The sequence below is a fragment of the Quercus robur genome, chromosome 4 (genome assembly GCF_932294415.1).
Source record: "Quercus robur chromosome 4, dhQueRobu3.1, whole genome shotgun sequence".
Lineage (NCBI taxonomy): Eukaryota > Viridiplantae > Streptophyta > Magnoliopsida > Fagales > Fagaceae > Quercus > Quercus robur.
This window is the reverse complement of record NC_065537.1, coordinates 59,823,742-59,846,447: the sequence shown is the minus strand read 5'-3', so window position 1 is coordinate 59,846,447 and position 22,706 is coordinate 59,823,742. Positions and strand designations below refer to the sequence as shown.

General features: G+C 34.1%; 2 protein-coding genes across 3 annotated transcripts; one reads left to right on the top strand and one right to left on the bottom strand.

Annotated features, from left to right (window-relative positions):
* The first annotated feature begins 2,342 nt into the window (after nt 1-2,342).
* Nucleotides 2,343-7,130, top strand: LOC126723174 (putative UPF0481 protein At3g02645). Of its 2 annotated transcripts, XM_050426468.1 has the most exons (3): nt 2,343-2,635; nt 3,877-3,959; nt 5,677-7,130. In XM_050426468.1, the coding sequence occupies exons 2-3, from the start codon at nt 3,936-3,938 to the stop codon at nt 7,036-7,038; spliced, it is 1,386 nt and encodes a 461-aa protein (XP_050282425.1). In that variant the 5' UTR covers nt 2,343-2,635; nt 3,877-3,935; the 3' UTR covers nt 7,039-7,130. The 2 variants fall into 2 exon arrangements, with proteins under 2 accessions (XP_050282425.1, XP_050282426.1); XM_050426469.1 differs by lacking the exon at nt 3,877-3,959 and having other exon boundaries at nt 2,344-2,635.
* Nucleotides 7,131-16,996: 9,866 nt separating this feature from the next.
* On the bottom strand, nt 16,997-18,471 carry LOC126722289 (uncharacterized). Its single transcript, XM_050425447.1, has 2 exons — nt 18,453-18,471; nt 16,997-17,547 (listed from the first exon to the last, which is right to left on the bottom strand). Exons 1-2 carry the CDS (start codon nt 18,469-18,471, stop codon nt 16,997-16,999), a joined length of 570 nt encoding a protein of 189 aa, XP_050281404.1.
* Between the last annotated feature and the right edge of the window lie 4,235 nt (nt 18,472-22,706).

The window sequence follows — 22,706 nt, the reverse complement described above, 5'->3', positions numbered from 1 at the left end:
AAAACATATTGTTGTCACAATAAATTTTGCATCAACTTGTACACCTGATTACGTTTGTTGATTTTTTTAGATAAATAAAAATAGTAGAGGAAGGGTAGGTGGAGTGAGTACCTAATTACTTCAATAATTCTAACTTGGTGCACCTATGGTACATATTCACTCACAATAGAGCCTGTCATGTTGCAGGCATGTGAAACTAAATGCGTATTTCATGTGTGCATGCATCTCTTAGGAGCTGTTTAGTTGGGATAATTTTAGGGGGTAAGGAAATTGGATAGAAATGACAAAATTTAGCTACAATTATGGTTTTAAAAACCGGAACGGACAAAAAACCAAAGAGACTGATTATCGATTTTATGGTTCAACCGAGATTGGACCGATGGTCGAACCGATGACGTTATAATTAATATAATTAAAATATTAAAATAATTTTTCTTTAAATTTGAATTTTAATAACTTATATTAAGAAAATATAAAAATTAGAAAAAGTGTTTTTTCTCCATACCACCTTTATTTTCTTGTTAGTAATGGTTGACAAAGAATAAACTATTTAGGTTCTATTTGAAACACCCACTCAAATACATGTTTTCTGTTTTTAAACAATATTATACGTATTTTCACATACTTTTTTACGAACATATATTTTCACACATGTTTTCAGTTTTTAAGTACTTGTGCCAAACACCTCTTAGTATTTCAGTTTCATCTTTTAGTTTATATAAATATAATAATATAACTTTAACTATTTATTTAACCAAGAAAATTTAAAAAAAAAAAAAAAAAAAACCAAAGTTAGATGACTAGACAAGTCACTGACTTATGAGTTATGACTCTTTAAAAATCCACTTTCTCACTCTGCGACTCTTAGCCACCCGTTTACTCTTTCTTTATTTTTATTTTTTTAGTTATTTTTTTTAATATATCTCGTAAATCAAGCACTCCACTCCGGCACTCCCCACTTTACTTACTTACGATCAAAAACTCTTTATTTTTCAGTCTTTTGGCCTCCACAAAATCCTTATCTTCCTCTCTATCTCAAGAAGTTAGATCAATTATTTATCTCTACAATACCATCATTGGTTCCTCTCATTTCTCTCTTTCTCACTGAAGATCTGTAGATACCACTCCAAAATGCTAATTTCAACGCCAAGCATGAATATTTAGTCATTTTCTCTCTCTCAAGCATAGCCAATCTTAAGAAAAAATACTTTATTGCAACAATCTGTCCTCACTATCAACAAATCCGAGAAAAAAGAAGATTTCAAAAAAAGCTCCATTGCAAATCTCTTTCAACAATTTTACAAAACCGGTTCAACCATACTGGTTTCCAGTTTTACAGTTGAACCGGACAGTTTTCAATTATTTCTGGTTTTTAGCTCTTTTTCAGTTATTTGTCATAACCGGACCGGATTAATAGTTGAACCGGTCGTACCGCCCGGTCTATTTTGGTTTTTAAAATTATGGCTACAACTTTACTCAATATCTTTTTATTGGAAATGAATTTTAAGAATTCTACCATTGGATTACAACTTTTTTTTATATCCTTCGTGCTCGCAAAATTTTTTAGAAAATTAAAGATTAATAGTTATGTCATCAATCAATTGTTTAAATTGCTATTTTTTGAAATTTAAAATTATACATAAAATATAAACTTGCTTTATTTTAGCTTTTGTCTTTTTATTCTTCCATTTTTGTCCTTTTCTACTACTTCTCATATAGGATTTTTTATTTCTATTTTTATTTGTGTTAATCTATTTTGGTTTTTTTCCTCCTCATTTGCAGGTTTTTATACTTTGTTTTTCTTTCGTTAATGAAATGCTTATCCACACATAACTTTCTAATAAAAATATTTCATTACTTTTTTTTTAATCTAATAGTGGTATGCAAATAAATTTTCGCAAACTACATTTTTTTTTCAAAAAAAAAAAAAAAAAAAAAGAATTTACTGGTCCTCAACTTTTCATCCCAGAAACCAAGTATCATGAGTAAAAATTAAGATCTTTTCTATTACTCACTTTTTTTCCTTCATATTTTTAATCACCGACTTTTTAACACCCAACCAAACGCATCAATAATGCAACGTGTATATTTCTCTTATAGGTCGCACCGGGGTCCTGCTTCTAGCTACCATTCTCTGTGATTAAGATGTAAGTGAATGAAGTCATGTGATGTTTACTAAAAAAAATCAGGTCATGTGTGTGGAGATCATATTTCTCGTCACAAAGACTAAAAACAGGTCAAGACAACGTTAATCATTTATGGGGTGAAGTTAAATAGAAACAACCTTAATAATTGTTGCCCTGAGTTAAAAAAGGCAATAGCAATGGTGATTGTTAGTTGTGACCAATAATGCACAAAGTAATGACAAGTAAATGCGACAGTTGTATGTTTGTCAGAAAAGACATCATGGTTATGACGTAGAGAAAATAAGGGTTGGGGGGTTCACTCAATAAATAGGAGGGCAAGAAGGTTTTGAGAATTGCTATAAAGTGTACAGAAGTAGAAGATTGTTTCTTAGATGAGTGAGTTTAAGATATGAGTGAGAAGAGAGAGAATCAAATAGTCTTAGCCTTGCTTCGTTGGACATGATCTTTATCATATTCTGCTAGTTTTTTCTTTCAAGCACAATTTGCAGGTTATTTTCTCCATCCTTTCTGTTCAAATAGAATTTGCATGGTTCTTTAGTACATCGTTTCACTTTAATTTTGTTCTACAATATAAAGTTCGCCAAAAACTGATAATCTAGTTTATTTTATTTTATTTTATTTTTATAATTTAGTAATTTAATTGAGTTCATATTTAAAAATTTTAATTAAAAAATATACATTTTAAGGTTGGTTAATTATATTTTATAATTTATACTTTCTAATGTGGTTTTTCCACTCAACTAATTAACTTCCTCTAACATGTATTAGGAGACACTAATCTCAAATAAAATAAAATAAAAAGTTTTAGGAGATGAATATATATATATATATATATATATATTTTTTTTTTTTTTTTCTCGTTGGAATGTAGATTAGTTCAGTCACTTCAATATAATATATGAGCATGACACCCTAGAATAAAAGAAGGAAAAATACTATTAAGAATTATATAGAAACTCCGAATATCAACTTAATTTGATAAAAACCAAAAAGATTTTTGAATTATCAAGAAAATTTGTCCAAACCAACAACCCCCACCCCCCCCCCCCCCCTCCCCCCCCCCCCCCACACACACACACCAGCCCACAAGCCCTCCCTACTCTGGCAGGCAGTCAGTTGCTTAGCTACTGTCTCTACTTTTTCAACGATCTCTCCCCTCGCCTCCCCACCCACCACCCATCTCATCTATTAAGGTATTTGATTTAAACTGGATTTGTCGTAATATTCATGTCTTTTTTTACGGCTGCTTTCTATAGAAGTCAAGCTTCAGAAAATATTTTCATGAGCATTACTAAGAATGCAACCTAACACTAGAAAATAAGTTTTTTAGAATATATTTTCAATTGAAAATATTTTTGAATGGAAAATATTTTATGTCGAAATAAATAGAGTAAAAACTTTTTTTTTTCCATCATGTGAGGGCGAGTAGCATATAGACATGGCAAAATAGGTCAGAATTAGTTGACCTGACCCGTAAAATACCTAAACTCAAATTTTAGTTAAAAACATATATTTAATATTATAGACATGACTTCTTAAACTATTTACAATTAATTATAGACATGAAAATCTTGAGTTTATGGTGTATTAAGTATTGTTTCTGCCTTATGTGGTATGGATTTCATGAAAATCTTCCGTTGTCCCCTCCCTCTCCCCCATATTTTAAATGATTTTCGTTCCTGATTCTCTTGCAACTTGATCTTTTGACTATGACATATTGAGCTTCAAGGATGCGTCTCCACACATAGGATGCATCTGGTTTCTGTTACACCACCATGAAGGAGAATAATGCAAAGTACTTGGTGTAGTAAGGTATGGGTGTTTTATAGAATTCACCTGTCCCAAAAGCTTAAGAGCCTGTTTAGTATATGTGTTTAAATAATATTTTTAGTAGGATTGTTTTTTTAGGAGTGTTTGCGTTAGGGTGTTTAAATATTGAATTTAAAAAGCAACCCATACCAGTTTTCAAGTATCAAACAACGTTGCTTAATAGTATTGTGGTAAATAATTAGAAAACCGTGGGACCTACCGAAGTGAGAAGACAACATAATTTTCTTTCTTTCTTTCTCTCTCTAGCATGACTTTTCTTTTTTCTTTCTCTCTTGCACTTTATTATTCTTCTTTCTTCCTCTTCTTCTTCTTCTTCTTCTTCTTCTTCTTCTATTTTTTTTTTTTTTTCCTTGCATGCTCTTTGCTTCTTAGTTTTTTTTCCCCCTCTCTCTCTTGCATGCTGTCTTCTACTTCCTTTTTTTAAAATTTTTTTTTTTATTTCCTCTCTTGCACACTGTCTTCTTTCATTGTTGTTGTGTTGTGGCTTGTGTTAATTTGATATGTGGTATAGTTGTGTTAAGTTTGGAAGAGCAAAGAGGGAGATGGGATAAGTAGGGAGGGTCTCTTGGATGAGCAAGGAGGGTCTGTGTTGTCGGTGAGAATAAATAAATATTTATTTTACTGTTCATTTTAGAAAATATCCGCTTAAAAAAAAAAAAAAAAAAAAAAAAAAAGACACATACACATACCAAATACATAATTATGTTTTTTCGCATTTTAAAATATGTTGTATGAAATATGGTACCAAGCACATTTTTTTACTATAAGTATTATAAACACGTGTTTTCACAAAACTTTTTAAATTAGAGTTTTTACATCATTTTGAACAACAATACTTGAAAACCATTACCAAACAAGCCCTAACTTATTGGGAAAATCAATTATTTTACATGGTATCAAAAAAAGATGTTCTAAGTTCAAATCATGTCTCCTCCACTCTACTTCTCATATAAAATCTCATATGTTGCGTCTCACTTATTAAAAGAGGATTTGAATCCACATGTGAGGGGAAGTATTAGAAGTATATGATTAAATTATTAAATTTATCATATCTCAATAGCTTAAATTTTTGGAATAATTAGTAATTTAACCTTCACAAAGCATGAATGTTGAATTCAAAGCTCTTAGGTCCTTAAACCCCATTCCACCTCTCCATTTTGAGGTACACTGTACTCAATTTTGCCCAATGAATATTCCTCAAACCCTTCTTCTAACCCACAAAACGTTTTTGATCACCATCTGGTCTTAAAGAATTAAGAGTGATTGAAACAGCTCACGACATAATTAGAGAGGGACCGCTTGAACTATGGCTTTGATGAGTATATTCTATTGCGTATGTGATAGCAAATTCTCTTTCCATCACTTAACTTTTTCAAATTGGCTCTTTTATTTTCGGAAAGAATTCAGTTTTTGAGTGGCAAATTGACACAATTAAATAATGAATAATCATAATGACACTTGACATAAAATAGAAGTGCAATTATAATATAATTTGAATTATTAATTAAATTTTCTCACTTTGCTTTTAGAAATTATACAAGATTTTTAAATTACTCTACGGTTGACACTCCCTAGACTATTAGATCTAGAAAAAATCTTATTCGTGTTGATTTCAAAATGGCTGCAAATGGTGCCTCATGGAATAAGTTTTGAAGTTGGTGATTTTATTCTAGTGCTAATGATTGTTGTTTGTCACTAGGAAAAGTTGGCCATGGCTACCGGTGCAATCCTGGGCAAATACTTGGGCTTATCCGCACTTGTTCCTGCGGAGTTTATCATTGACATTGAACACGTCGGGGACCCTAATTGGGGCCCCGATTGTTGCATCTACAAGGTCCCCAAAAGACTTAGCAAGGTAAAGGAAGAAGCCTACACTCCAAAGCTAATTTCAATAGGCCCTGTTCATCACAACAATGACCAATTGAAGGACATGCAAAAGGTAAAACAACGTTATTTCAAGGCGTTCTTTTCTGGGACTAGTAAAGGCCAGAAGGATTTTGCATGCATCATTGAAAAAAACAAAGATAAAATCTGCAACTGTTATGCCCCAGAGATTTCTCCACGCAACGAAAATGAAAATTTCGTGAAAATGGTTCTACTGGATTCTATCTTTATCATTGAGCTCTTCATGAGGTGTGATAGAAAAGAAGAAGAAAATGATTACATATTAAGCAAACCATGCCTAAAGGAAGGCATAATGCAAGACTTGATATTACTTGAGAATCAGCTTCCATTTTTTATTCTTGACAAGTTATATCAACATTATACAAGCAATCCTACTTTTCTTGAACTTGCCTGTAATTACTTCTTTTCTAGCAAGGAGATACGCTTTGAGAAGGAAGTAAAACATTTCACTGATTTGCGGAGAAATTTCTTCCTCCCACCTGAACAAAAACTTGGAAATCCTATTGTACATCGACATAGTGCAACAAAGCTGGATATGGCAGGATTGATATTCCAAAATAAGGAAGGAGAAGAAAAAAATAGATACTTACTTCACGTAGATATCCAAAAAGGTAATAAATTGTTGGAAATATTTCCATGTTTCAATTGCTCATGGCTCTTGCATTGCTTACCATGCTTGAAAAAAATTCCTTTCCTGGAGAGTATGCAAACTCGCTTGGTAATCCCACACTTTGTGGTAGATAACAAAACTGAAGACCTTTTTCGAAATCTCATGGCCCTCGGGCAGTGTCATTATCCAGATAAAGCTTACATATGCAATTATATCTTGCTATTGGATTTTCTTATCAATAGTAAAGATGACGTGGAGTTGCTTGTTGAGGAGGGGATTATTGTTCACTCATTAGGTAGCAATAAAGCAGTTGCCGAGATGGTTAACAAACTTGGCCAAGAAATTGTGGAAGAAAAATCCTATTACCATGATGTTGCTGAAGATCTTAATAAGTACTACCGCAACTGGTGGAATAAAAATATGGAATCCTTGAAAACTGTTTATTTTCGGGATATTTGGAGAGGGACGGCAACTGTTGTTGGGATCATAGTTCTTTTGGTAACTGTCATGAATTTCCTTAGGCCTTTTGTGTTCAGGCATATTTAAGTTTTGTTTCTGAAATATTATCATATTAGTTGGAAGTTTGGCATTGCAAGTGTTGACTTTAAAATTGTCAATAAATTTTGTTTGTGTTATTATTTCCTTTCTAAAAAGTTCTACTTTTGTACTTCACCTTTTGGATGCTCCAAAGTCCAAACGTTGTTTCAGAACCGATCTAGAGTTCTTAATTTCCCTAAAGCTTTATCCTTTCTTTTCACTTTAACATCAGATTGTATTACATTTTACACCAATAATTGCATTCTGCTGCTGTTGGTAAGAGTGTAGAAGAGTTTCTACAAATTAATTTTCTCATATATAAAAAGCGGCTATGCCGCTACAATGCTTCGGTAATGTGCGCTCAGTTTGCACTGTGCAAGCACTATATTGGTAACAATGCTTTAGTTTCGTGAGTCTTTTTTTTTTTTTTTTTTTTTTTTTTTTTTTTTGTCTTTTCTTTATATACAGTGCTTTTGGTTTAGATAACCGGCACAGGAGCTACAGTCCCTAAATTTTTTTTTTTTTAATATTTATATAAGTTAGTATATATATTGTTATACTGACGCAACAAATTTCACAATTATTGACTGGAACTATAACTACAGTGCCTAAAATTTTTTTTTTTCAATAATCAGTTTGTGTTTGTGTTTTTTTTTTTCTTTTAAATATTTATGTAAGCTAGTATATATATATTGTTATACTGACACAACAAATTTCATAATAGTTTCACAATTAGCTACAGTTTTTTTTTCCAGTAATCATTTTGTGTGTGTGTGTGTGTGTTTTTTTTTTTTTTTTTTTTTTAAATATTTACGTAAGCTGATATATATATTGTTATACTGACACAACAAATTTCAGAATATTTTCACAATTATTGACATGCGAGAATGCACTAAAGCACTGTAGCTACAGTGCTTTGATTTCGTGAGTCACTTTTTTTCCAAGTTTTGAACAGTAACTACAGTGCCAAGTGGCACTGTAGCTACAATAGCTACAGTTTTTTTTTTTTCCTCAGTAATTGGTTTGTGTTTTTTTTTTTTTTTTTTTTTTTTTTTTTTTTTTTTTTCCTTTTAAATATTTATGTAAGCTGGTATATATATTGTTATACTAACATAACAAATTTCATAATATTTTCACAATTATTGACGTGTCAATTTCTTACAAATCAAAATAAAATAGTAAAATATGAGACTGTGACCAATCACAACTAAAAATAAATGTTTTGAAAAAATGTTACAACACTTATTATGCAGTGCTTTTGGTTTATTCAACTGGCACGGTAGCTACAGTGCCTAAAGTTTTTTTTTTTTTAGTAATCGGTTTGTGTGTGTTTTTTTTTTTTTTTAAATATTTATGTAAGCTGATATATATATTGTTATATTGACACAACAAATTTCACAATATTTTCACAATTATTGACTTGTAAATTTCTTACAAGTCGAAATAAAATAATAAAATATAAGATTGTGACTAGCCACAACTAAAAATAAATGTTTTGAGAAAATGTTACAACACTTATTGTGCAGTGCTTTTGGTTTATTCAACTGGCACGGTAGCTATAGTGCGTAAAGTTTTTTTAGAAAATGTTACAACACTTATTATGCAGTGCTTTTGGTTTATTCAACTGCCATAGTAACTATAGTGCCTAAATTTTTTTTTTTTTTTTTTTTTTTAAGTAATTGGTTTGTGTTTTTTTTTTTTTTTTCTTTTTCTTTTAAATATTTATGTAAGCTAATATATATATATATATATATATATATTGTTATACTGACACAAAAAATTTCACAATATTTTTCCAATTATTGATTTGTCAATTTCTTACAAGTCGAAATAAAATAATAAAATATGAGACTGTGATCAATCACAACTAAAAATAAATGTTTTGAGAAAATGTTACAACACTTATTGTGTAGTGTTTTTGGTTTATTCAACTGGCACGGTAGCTACATTGCCTAAAGGTTTTTTTTTTTTTTTAGTAATTGGTTTGTGTTTTTTTTTTTTTTTTTAATATTTATGTAAGCTGGTATATATATGGTTATACTGACACAACAAATTTTACAATATTTTCACAACTATTGACGTGTCAATTTCTTACAAGTCGAAATAAAATAATAAAATATGAGACTGTAACCAACCACAATTAAAAATAAATATTTTGAGAAAATGTTACTGTAAGGACGCGATTTGTAACGATCCGTAACAGTGTTGGGTTCGTACGTAAAAAGACCCAAACAATATCATTTATAGAGCGTGGGTTTGAAAGGCTAGGCCTTGGTCACCAAACGGTGGGTTCTTCGTGGTATACATACATGGTTAAGTCGTTTTCGCCCTAGGAGTCTTTCTCCTGGAGGCGGGTTCAGAGGCTCTGGTTTTTGGGCCATTTTTCCTAGCCCCCCCCTTTGGATTGCTTACTTTTTCCTTTTATACTAGCCTGTGTTCCTTATCCTTCGTCCACGTGTAGGATTGACATTCCAAGACTGATACTTGTCCCATCAGCCCATATCCAGAGTGGTTGGGGGTGGTTGTAAAAGCTGGAGAGTATGACTTTGTCAGGTGCAGAGTATTGAATGGTAGTAAGGGCAGCTTTCCTGGTCGTTATACTTTCCAGCGTACCCTTTTCTATTGACACAGATATTTTAGATTTTTTCCCAAGTTGCTTCTATACCGTTTTTGCCCTTCCTTCCTTTGAGACCTCGGACATGCCGAGGACTGAATCATCCTCGGCTGTGTTCCAAGGCTATTTTGTACTTGTATTACCGATCCTGGGCTATAACCCTTCTCGGCTCGGGCCTTAGGCCCCAATGAATAAATGGGCCAGGGTCACAAACTATTGGGCCCCACAATAGCCCCTCAAAATCCTGCTGTCCGACCTCTTGGTTGGAGAGGAGGATTTTGGTAACGCCAAGCCTTTATTATGGCTTGTTTAACTCTGTCCTTCATTAATGCTGGTGTCTCTTCATCTACCCAGGAAACATACCGGACTACGAAACATTCCTATGAATTCATTCACAATGCGTCCCTGTCGTTTGATTATCCGAAACGCGCCTTTAATGATTTTCATTTACGAGACTATTTAAATTCGACGGTTTGTTGACGATGTGGAGAAGTGGAACGGGTACATTCTCGTTTACAGATATCTTCTGTTTTGCCCTTCATATAAGAAGAAAAGCAAGAGGTTATTTCTCTTGTACAGAGACCCTTTTAATCCTTCTGAAATCTGAAACCCTTAGCCTCCTCCAGAGTTTACTTTACCCGCTAGTTACACCTTAAATTGTGATACGTTCGAGATAGGAGTAAGTAATGAAGGAACCATACCCCTCCCTGAAACACCATATTCTTATGAAGCTCAAAATGGCTCGGTCAGGGCAGGGATGGCGGAGATTCAAGATCCTTCTTACCTTCCTTTCAGCCAAAATCCGAAGCAGGGGCTCGTCATGTCAAGCTTTCGGCGCGACTGAGCTGGGGTCACCCATTATTAGTACCAGCCGCTCTCTCATGAGCATAGCTAACATGACACCAGTGTGTTAGGAGTCAGGACTGACGCAGAGACTAAGTGCCCCTGCTTCTTCCTCTCTTCGTTCACTGGTGCCTTCTTTTGCCTCTCTTTCTTCTTCTTTCCACCACCAGATCCATCTTGGTACTTTTCCTTCTTCCTCTTCTTCTCCTCCTTCTTTCTCTTCTTCTTTCTCTTCTTCTCCTCCTTCTTTCTCTTCCTCTCCTCCTTCTTCTTCTGAAGAAAGTCCTCCTCTCAATATGGGCGCTACTGGGGCAGAGTTTGGAAGGACTTCGGAGACAAGTTTAAAAAGACATCTGACTATTTATTTGTCATATTATTGTTGTTTTTTTTATTGTTTTTGTAATCCACCTTCTGTATAGGCTTGTTTAAGCCCTTCTTTGCACGTTGTAATACCTCTTTATATTAATAAAAGTCGTTATTGCTTTATTTCACATGTTCTATCTCTTTATTTCTGAAATGGTTACGCCTTGAATAGACATACTATCTTGTGAATTCTTTTTATTTTTACACTTTGACCGATGTCTAGGACCGAAATCCCAGTTAATAAAAAGATCTTACTCTGTGTTTATTGAAACTATCCGACTTAATGATACTGAATCGAACAAATGATACTGAGGGCTGAAACCCATATTAAGAAGAAAAAGACAGGATATTATGATGAGCTTATTGGGCGGTCTGGCACAATACCGCCGACCTAAGAGCACAATACTTAGGGCCGAAATCCCTTATCAAGGAAAAAGACACTATTATGAACTTACGAGTGCTGTTCGGCACAATAATACCGACTTGAACAAATGATACTTAGGGTCAAAACTCTTGCTAAGGAAAAGATATTATCATGAATTCAATAGAGTTGTCTGGCACAATAATGCCGACCTGAGAAAACAACACTTACCCCAAAATAGCCGAGATGACAACTGAATGCTTGGTGCGGTGTAGGAGGTAATCATCCGAAGACATATAACCCAAAAATGAACATCCCCTCCAGGTTGCTGAGTAATAGGGTGTTTCACCATCTTCCTAACAACTTTTATAACTTTAACCTTTCTCTAGTATTTGAGCCGAGGATTAAGCAACTTAGAATTCTTATTAAGTAGCCGACCTTTCCATAGGTTTGAGTCCGAGGACCATGCAATACCTTGGTTCTGTCCAAAACTCAGTTTTCTCATCTAAGTAGTTGGTTTCCCCATAGGTTTGAGTCCGAGGACCATGTAATACCTTGGTTCTGTCCAAAACTCGGTTTTCTCATCTAAGTAGTTGGTTTCCCCATAGGTTTGAGTCCGAGGACCATGCAATACCTTGGTTCTGTCCAAAACTCGGTTTTCTCATCTAAGTAGTTGGTTTCCCCATAGGTTTGAGTTCGAGGACCATGCAATACCTTGGTTCTGTCCAAAACTCGGTTTTCTCATCTAAGTAGTTGGTTTCCCTATAGGTTTGAGTCCGAGGACTATGCAATACCTTGGTTCTGTCCAAAACTCAGTTTTTGGCATGGGGCCTTGGCTTTAGGGGGATTGGCCCCTTGGCCAAGCCCCTAGAACCATCCATGCGATTGACGCTACAAAGCGTAGCCCCTAGTCAAGAATCATAGCCCCTAGTGGAACTCTACGCTAGAACACTATAACTGGCTGTTAGAAATGACAAGGGAACTATCTCGACCTACCGTCTATGCCAACATACAAGCCTTCCCCACAGACGGCGCCAATTGTAAGGACGCGATTTGTAACGATCCGTAACAGTGTTGGGTTCGTACGTAAAAAAGCCCAAACAATATCATTTATAGAGCGTGTGTTTGAAAGGCTAGGCCTTGGTCACCAAACGGTGGGTTCTTCGTGGTATACGTACATGGTTAAGTCGTTTTCGCCCTAGGAGTCTTTCTCCTGGAGGCGGGCTGGGAGGCTCTGGTTTTTGGGCCATTTTTCCCAGCCCCCCCTCTGGATTGCTTACTTTTTCCTTTTATACTAGCCTGTGTTCCTTATCCTTCGTCCACGTGTAGGATCGGCATTCCAAGATTGATACTTGTCCCATCAGCCCATACCCATAGTGGTTGGGGGTGGTTGTAAAAGCTGGAGAGTATGACTCTGTCAGGTGCAGAGTATTGAATAGTAGTAAGGGCAACTTTCCCTGGTCGTTATACTTTCCAGCGTACCCTTTTCTATTGACACAGATAAGTAGAAAAACTATATAAGCAATTTTGTATTTCAAAAAGCAAGAAGAACGAGTTATAAACAAATATATATATATATATATATATATATATATATATATATAAACAATATTTAAAATTAAAAAATAGGTAAAAGAGCCCTAACTAGTCCTTATGGCTTCTCCTTTTATTTTGTCCATTCCTTTAGCTCATGTAGATAAGGATAAGGATGTTGTCTAATCAACCTTCTATCGTCTTTTGACCCTTCAACAAAGTTTTGGGCCTGCCCTAGAACGTCTTGATCAGAAGGTCTCTAATTATGTAGACACTGTTGAGCTGGAAAGCTACAGCCTTACGTCATTGATCAAGCTATCCATGTATGACTTCCTTAAGTTATTGTACGTGCTTATTTATTTTTTTTCTTCATGTTTTTCTAGGTGCAAACTTTTACCAAGGACTATCAATTTTATCAACCCCCATGAACAAAGATGTCAATTGCTGTGACCAAAGAGAGTCTTGTAGCCAAGAGACCGAGTAACTTAGTAGCAATTTATTATCTTTTAATTATTAGAATAATCAAAGTTACTAAAATCCTTCTACCCATTATTATAAAAAATCGGATATTAAAAAAATGTTTGTTGCAAGAATTTTTTTTTTTTGACTTAAAGTATCAATTTAAAAAAATATATTTAATTAGTGGAGGATGGGAAGGTGGATTGAGTACCTAATTAGTAATTACTTCCATAATATATATTGTGAGCACCAAATCCTGCTTAGATGATGGTATTTGGGCCCCCAATTAATTTGTAGGTGAGCTATCACACGATCCTACCAATTGGGCTTTGAGATGCGTCTAGTTTAGCTTCCCTAAGCCTTAGTTCTCAACCCTCACCAGAATTTACCCTTAATCCCAGTGTTTCCCAGTGTTTCTCCCTCTATGCTCTCCTTCCTCCAAAATTTTTCCAACCCCTTACTCCTTGTCCCCCTTTCCCTTTTATAGCCTCTTGTTAGTGGGGTCTTCATCATTACCTCCCCACTTCACACTTATTCTCACGTCCCTCAGAATCCCAAGGGATCCTCACAACTCTAAAGAATTCCCTTAGAACTTGTTCCGGACACCAATGAATACTTGGTAGTGAACTTCCCCACAGGCATAGCCTACCCTCAGTTACTGACCCTGCCATGTAAGCATCCTATGCCTACTTTCGTCTTCACCTGTCAATATCTTGGCCGATCGCTTGAAACTCCCTTGGTGTGGTGTCCATTTACTTGTCATCCCGACCTTGGGGTTGGACCTCCAGTTGTAAGGCCCGAGGTCAACTTCATCCCTGTGCATCACAACAAGTTGCCCTGATGGGCCCCAGGCCCTAGTTTAGGTTCCGATTAAATGGGCTTGTTTGGGCCTTCTAAGCCCAATCCCCACACCCCCCCCCCCACACATATATATATATATATGTGCGTGTGTATATATATATATATATATATATGTGTGTGTATATATATACACGCACACACTAACATAGTTTCTATTCACAATAGAAACTATCAAGTGGCAGGCATATGCGATTGAATGCGTGTTTCACGTGAGCATACATCCTGTGTGAGAATAAGATGTAAGTGAATCAAGTCTTGTGATGTTTACCAATATATATATATATATCAGGTCATGTGTGACCCTTCATCTTGACTGTTTTGCATAAAGGATGTAGCCCGGTATTCCATCCTTAATGCGGTTTGATACTTTGATCTCATATGTAACTGCGTCTACGTGTATGTGTGTAAATTATCATTAAATGTTTTTAATTGAAATTACCTTTGTAATTAAAGATTCTATCCTCGTGCTTATGATTGTTGTTTGCCTGCCACTAGCAAATTTATTGATCCCCCCTACCCCACCCCCCCCCCCCCCCCCCCCCCCCCACACAAAAAGATTATTATTTTTTTGGCTGAATGTATCCTCCTAAAGATTCTATCCTCGTGCTTATGATTGTTGTTTGCCTGCCACTAGCAAATTTATTGATTGTTGTTTAAAGTCCCACACCCCCCACCCCTCCCAAAAAAAAAAAAAAACCATCACAGAGTCTCACAACATTTTTTGTTAATTTCCCTCATGCCCTTCTCCCATTATTATAATTATTGGATTAAAAAACAAAAAGTTGTCGCAATAAATTTTGCATCAACTTGTGTACTTAAAGTCCGTTTGGATATAACTTATTTTTGCTGAAACTAAAAACTGAAAACACTGTAGTAAAATAATTTTTTAATGTGTGAATAGTGCCGTGGGACCTGTGAACAGTGCATGAACAGTGAATTTTGTCTCCTGCACAGTGAACCCATGTGATGTTACTGTTCACGCACTAGAGAGGAAGGAAAAAAAAAAAAAAAAAAACCAGAAAACGCAAACTTTAAACGCAAACGTGTATCTAAACCCTCACTTAATTACGTTTGTTGTTGTTGTTGTTGTTGTTGTTTTTATTTTTATTTTTTTTTCTATAGATGAATAGAAATAGTATAGGAAGGGAAGGTGGAGTGAGTACCTATTTAATTCAATAATTCTAACTTGGTGCACCTATGGTACACATTCACTCGCAGTAGAGCCTGTCATGTGGCCGGCATGTGAAATTGAAAGCATGTTTGATGTGTACATGCATCTCTTAGGGTCCGCTTGATTTTTGATAATTTTAGAAGGAGTGAAAATTGAAGAGAAAATGATATTTTTGAGTATTTGATTGCAGAATAAAATATGAGAGAAAACTAAAGGGGCCTTGCTATTTTCTCCCATGCCCATCAAAATACAATCTCCATAAATCAAATAGAAAATTGGAGAGAAACAGGGTTGCAAAATGGTTGGGGTGTTTTGGATGAAGACACCGGTTGCACAACATTTTTATTTTATTTTAGCTTGTCTTTTTCTTCTTTCATTTTTGTCCTTTTCTTTTCTGTTGCTTCTCATTTCAAATTTTTTTTTTTTTTTTTTTGGGTGTGTTCATCTATATTGGTTTTTCCCCTTTTATTTGTAGGTTTTTGTACTTTGTTTTTTTGAATGAAATGCTTATCTATACACAATTTTCTGATAAAAAAATTTTTGTTACTTTTTAAAAATCTAATAGGGGTATGCAAATAAATTTTTTCAAACTATATTTTCATCTTTTTTTTTTTTTTCTCAACCAAAAAAGTTTTCTATTCCTCAAATTATCCACCCAAAAACTAAAAATTATGAGAAAAAATTAAAATCTTTTTTATCGTCCACTTTTTTATCCTCCACCTTTTAAACCTGATGAAACATAACCTAATATAAATGTGACAAGTATTTCTCTACTAGGTCATGTGATGTTTACCAAATAATAATAATAATAATCAGGTCATGTGTGAGTGGATCGTGTTCCTCTTATTGTCACAAAGACTAAAAACAAGTCAATCCAAAACCCACTCTATACAAAAAAAAATCAAATAGACCGTCAAAACCGCAATCAAACTGCCCAAATTTGAGAATCGTGATTAGGTCTCACGGATCATGCCAAAGCTTTAAAAAGAAAAAAGATGACTTCATTTTCTTTGCGTTTTTATCTCTCTATCTCAACCCCAAATTTGCATTTGCAGTCCAAAAACACACTAAATCAATAAATCCACATAAAATAAAATGAAAAGCACAAACCTTTTCTTCTTCTTCCTCATCTTCATTCTCTTTTTTCTTCAAAGATTTTTTTTCTTTTTCAATGAGTTGTCTACCACTATGTCATTGACAGGCACTACCCTTCTCTTTGTGAAAAAGTTGGACATGTGGCTACGTCTTCACCTTTCAATTGGTTTGTAATTTTTTTCAATTTTTTTATTTTATTTGATTGCTTCATTTATTGGTATAGTTTACTAGTGATATGTGATTTGATCCTTTACTACAAACCCACCGATTTGTATATTAAATTTAGTTATTGCCTATGTACTGTCATTGTAATTATAGAATAAAAAAATGGGTAAATCGTTGTATAAAAAGTGTTTAATATTATATACATTTGTATAATAGTGTATAATATTACACGCATTTATTTAGTTTATAATATAAATTTGTATATATAAATAAATAATTTTCCTTCATTATTATTATTATTTTATTTAACAATTGATAATATTGTGAAACACTGTAATGAAAGTTGTGATATGAAAAGTATTCCTTTTTTCTTTTTTGCTAAAGATATGAAAAGTATACTTGATAAATGGTCTTTATATATATATATATATATTTTTTTTTTTTTTTTTTTGAGAAACCAGACCATCAGTAGCCTGGGCTTTTATTCCACAAGAAAAACAACTCAATGAATGTCAAAGATTACAAGAGAAGCAATGTCCTCAGGCATGAAATCAGTCCATACCCGAGTCTCCCTACAATTCTTGGCTTTTTTGGCTAGTGCATCTGCTACAACGTTGCAGTGCCTAGTATTAAAAATAAATTCAACAGAAGAAAGAGCAGTAACTTGAGTTCGGATATCCTCGAGAATGTGGCCATAAGTCAAGTGATCTGTGCTGTCCAGATTAAGAGCTTGGATCACCTGGAGGGAGTCACCCTCAAAGACAACATCTTGAAGGCCTAGCTCCACCGCAAACAGCACCGCTCGGCGACAAGCAAGGGCTTCTAACTCCACAACTGTTTGAGCAGCAGGAACTGACGTGGATAATGCTCCAATAACCTCACCACGCCAGTCCTGGACGATCACACCTAGCCCTGCTTGGTTACAAGACTTGAAGACCGCAGCATCAAAATTAACTTTGAACTTATTTTCATCAGGTGGCTGCCATTGCTGAGGCAGAGAAGGGTCCGTAGCAGTTGGTGTCTGGTCTTGGACGTCCAGGAATTCTTGATGGTCTTTATATTTAGTTTGTCTATTTTAATCAAATTTTCTATTGTACTAATTTAACATAATTATTTATATTTTAAATAATTATTAAATTAATTATGTTATTCTTACCGTTCCACCTCAGTTAGATTTGATCTAATCTAAAAAATCATGGACTTTTTCCTACCATTTGTCGAAGGTTTCAAGATCATGGAAAAGTGGACAAACATCAATCATTCATGGGGTGTGGCCCTTCAACTTAAGTATGCGTTTGAATTGCGGTTGACGGTTGTGCGTTTGCATTTTTCTCTTTTTTTTTTTTTTTTTGTTCTTTTTTTTTTAATTGGGAAGCGCTCTATCAAGTGGGATGTTGTCTGTCAGTGGATCCCATGCACAACCTCTTTGACAGCAAAATTTCCACTGAAATTGCACAGTTCAGTAGGTCCTTACACTGTTCACAGGATCCACAAACCTCTTTTTTCAACCAAACTTTCATTAAAAATGGGTCGCACAGTATTATTTACACATTTAAAAATTATTTTACTACAATATTTTCAATTTTTAATTTCAACAAAATAAATGGTACCCAAATGAAACCTAACTGTTTGTTTTTACTTTTTACCGGCCAGGTTGTGAAGATAAAAAGTGACAACCTTTAATCATTGTTGCCCTCAGGAAAAAGACAATGGCAATGGTCCTTGATACCACATACCAATAATGCACAAATTAACGACAAGCTGGTGAGACAGTCGTATGTTTGTGAGTTTGTCAGGAAGACGTCATCGTTATGACGTAGAGAGAACAAAGGTTGGGGGGGTTCACCCAATAAATAGGAGGGCAAGATGGTTTGAGAATTACTGTGAAGTGTACAGAAGTACTAGAAGATTGTTTCTCAGTTGAGTGAATTGCTATGAAGATTGTTTCAATTATTTACCTAAAAGTCTTAAATCCATTATTGTTGGTTTGTGGCCCTAGAAATTAGGATATTAACGCGATAAAAAGGATTTATGAGAGGATTGAATTCAATTAACACAATAAAAAAGATTTATGAGAAGATAAATTTTGCTTATTGTAGGGTACCACACAGTGTAGTTAATACCATATCGGTACCGGTTGGTATGTACCGTACCGGTACGTATACCAATATCGAAACACCAAAGTTTCGTACTAGTTTAAATACCGGCCGTATCGATCATGTATTGGCTATACGGGTTGATTTCGGGTAATACTGGCCACTACACACACACACACACACACACACAAAAAAAACATTTTTTTTTTTTTAAGTTTTAAATTTTTGTAAGGGTAGAATGATAACTTATTTGCATTAACTTATTAGTATTATTTTTTTTTCTCAATATGCAATGAATAATTAAGCTTTCAATTATATATATATATATATATATATTTTTTTTTTTTTTAGTTTTGAATTTTTGTATGGGTAGAATGATAACTTATTTGCATTAACTTATTAGTATTATTTGTTTTCTCAATATGCAATGAATAATTCAGCTTTCAATTTTTTATATTGTTTTTTTTTTTCTTTTAATTGATACTAAAGTCTAAAACCATGAATAATTTGTTTTGAATTGAGGTAATGTTTTATGGTAAATTTTTATATTTATTATAATATATATATTTATAAAAAATAATGGTAAACCTGAAATAGTACACCGGTATTGACCGGTACCGAAATATATCATTCTACTGGTCAAACTTGTACAGCCTCTAGTACGAGATTGACTCCCTTGGTACCACGTAAATTTAATATAGAAAAAAATTACACTTTATTCTATTGAACTATACCTCAAAAAAAAAAAAAAAAAAAAAAAAAAAAAAAAAAAAAAAACTAAATAAGAACTATATAAAAGCTCCAAATATCACCTTGATTTGATAAAAACCAAAAAGATTTTTGAATTATCTAGAAAATTTGTACAATTGAAAATAAGTAGTTTCCTAGAATATATTTTCAATTGAAAATATTTTTGGATAGAAGATATTTTATGTTGAAACGGACATGAGTTCAAACTTCTTCTTTTTTAGCATAGCAACAGTACTGGTGCAACATTTCTTGAGGAAAATCTACAGAAGCTACGGGTCGTGTCCATTTTTCTATTATCTTACATTGTAAATAGCTTAAGAAGTCATGTGCGTCTCACTTTTTCTTTTTTTCTCGGAAAAGATAGAAAAGGATATTGTTAGATGTGACAAATATATTTTTTTTAGATAAATGCAATATGCTTCTAATCTCGCAATTTGAATTATTTCCTCCTTAAACTCCTAAGCACTTTGTGCATAAAACATTGTCAATTAAGTTATAAAACTCTTATTATAAGCAACTATATAGGTTGTGGGTGATAGTAGTCAGTTGTCCCCTACCCCTCCCCCATATTCTAAATGATTTGCCATTCCCGATTCTCTTGCAACTCGATCCTTTGACTATGATATCTTAAGCTTCAAGGATGCTTCTCCACACACAGGATGCATTTGGTTTCTGTTACACCACCATTAAGGAGCATGATGCCAAGTACCAAGCCTTGAGAGCTTGGTGTAGTAAGGTCTGAGTGTTTTACAGAATTCACTTGTCCCAAAAGTTTAAGTCATTGGAGAAATCAGTTAATTAACACATTATCAAAGCAGGAGATCCTGACTTCTATTTATGTCTCCTCCACTCTACCTCCCATTTAGAATCCTACATGTTAGGCCTCACTTATTAAAAGGAAGTTTGAATTCACACGTGAGGAGTAGTATTAGAAGTATGTGGTTAAATAATTAAATTTATCATATCTCAATAGCTTATACTTTTGAGAGAATTAGTGATTTAACCTCTACAAAGCATGAATACTGAGTTCAATGCTCTTAGGTCCTAAAACCCCGTTCCACCTCTCCATTTCAAGCCACGCTATGCACTCCATTTTGCCCAATGAATCTTCCTCTCACCCTTCTTCTAACCCACAAAACATTTTTGATCACTATCTGGTCATAAGGAATTGAGAGTGATTGAAATAACTCATGGCATATGTATCGACCGCTTGAACTATGGCTTTGATGAGAATATTCTATTGCGTATATATGTGATAGCAAATTCTCTTTCCATCCATTAGCTTTTCCAAACAGGCTCTTTTATCTTTGAAAAATATTCAGTTTTTTGAGTGGCAAATGAGTGCGGGTAAGCCCAAGTATTTGCCCAGACTTTTACTTCATTGGATGCCAAACTCAGCATATATTTTCTCCCAAATGTCCCTCTACATGTTCCTACTGAAGAATGTCGAGGTTTAGTTTCTATTCATCTTCTGGTCCAAAGCTTCTTCATAGTCCTATAGAAATCTCATGTATTTTCTACCTCGTTCCAGTGGCAAAAGAGAATATTATCATCAATAAAGAATAGGTGTGAGATTTTTGGTCTCTACCTACTAATTGCGATGCCCTAGATAGTTCACCTTCTCATCTGCTTTTTGAATTAACCTTGAAGATGCTTATTGACACAACAAGAACATACATGTCCCTATCTTAGGTCTCTAGAAAGTTTGATATACCCGATTGGATCGGTATTGATTAGTAAAAAATAAGTTACATAATCACATTACACATTCCATGATTAGAGAGATCGAGTTTGCATGATAGCTATTTTCCTCATTGTTTTCCCAATAAAACATCATCATTCTACCCTATCTGTTAGGTTTTAAAGACTTAGGAACTTATGTATTTAGAACTCTAATGTGAATTGTTGGCAAACCATGATCAAAACAAGTTGTTTAGTCGTGTTTAGACTTGCTCAAAGTTGTGTCATTTATGTAAAGTTGGATTTAAGTTGTTGCAGAACTAAAAGTGCAATTCGGCCTGGTTCGATCGATCGAAGCTTAGGCTCGATCAATCGAAATTCGGGTGGAATGCGTTTTCTGCAGAATTCCAACTCAGCCCTAGTTTATTTAAAATGTTTAGGGTTTTGTATTTTTGCCCTAGGTATATAAGGCAAACCCTAGCCACATTTTAGAGGGTCTCATATTGCTGTTTGTATAAATCTCTTGTGAGATCTGTGAGGAGCTTTCCTTTACACAAGCTTAGGATTATCAAGAAGGAGATTCATTCAAGAACTTGATGATCATTTAGTTTCTACCATAGGAGCTTAAAGAAACACAAGCGGGTATGCTTGTATTTGCTGGAGAATCCAAGAAAGAAGGAGTCCGTGGTCTCGGAGCTTGCACGTGGTCGTGTCAGTAAGTTTCTACTGGTGGGTAGCAATAAGATGTTAGTGGTCTAAGTCCTATTGTAAAACTTCAATTCTTTTATAGTGGATTCAGGTTTACCTTGAGAATAGCTAGATTAAATCCTCCTTAGGTTTTTACCGGTTTGGTTTCTTGGGTAATCATATCATTGTGTTATTTATCTTTCCGCTACTTATGCATGATATGATTGTTTGATTGTGATAACCTAGATTTGGAATTTAGACTAAGTAATCACTTGGCTAATTACCTAGGTTAATCCAATTGTGTTTTTAAGGAGTCTAAAAACTATCACTATCATATGTATTACTCATGTCAAGTTTTAAAACCATATACTGTGTCTTGCATGAGCTTAGCCTGTTTAAGTGAATCCTAGTTTTGTAACTAAGTAGAACTCAATATGTTATTTGTCACTCCTATATAAAGGGACTTTGGCTATGTATGTGAGTATTTTAATTCATTAGCCGAAACATTTGTCTTTCAATCTTGGTTTGTGGGTTCGGATGATGATGTGATAACTACAAAAGATATGTACATGGGGTTGGGGTTGGGATGGAACTTAGACAATTTGTCATGATGCTATATTTTTCTCATGTTTCATATGTGTATCGTCAAATATAAATCTTGTTTCATCTTTTGTATTATATTTTATGTTTTACCAATTACAATTTATCATTTATTTGTTCAATTTTCCTTACCACCAAAAAAAAAAAAAAGTAATAATCAAACATATAATATATTTTAATTGGTGGAACATAATGTGAAATACAAAATAAGCACAGAGGATTTGTATTATGTATCTTTTGTTTAATAGTTTGTGTATCCTACAACTGTGAGACACAGGATTACATATCTTTTGCAATAAAAAATCTGATGGTCATGAGAAGCAATTCCAAATGGTTCTTCTTGGAATAAGTTTCGGTTTAGACTGTTTAGTGATTTTATTCTTATGTTAATGATTGTTG

Coding starts and splice junctions, on each gene's coding strand:
- LOC126723174 (XM_050426468.1), top strand. CDS start 3,936: ATGCAAAGTACTTGGTGTAGTAAG. Junction 3,960..5,676: donor AAAGTACTTGGTGTAGTAAG/GTATGGGTGTTT, acceptor GTTTGTCACTAG/GAAAAGTTGGCCATGGCTAC.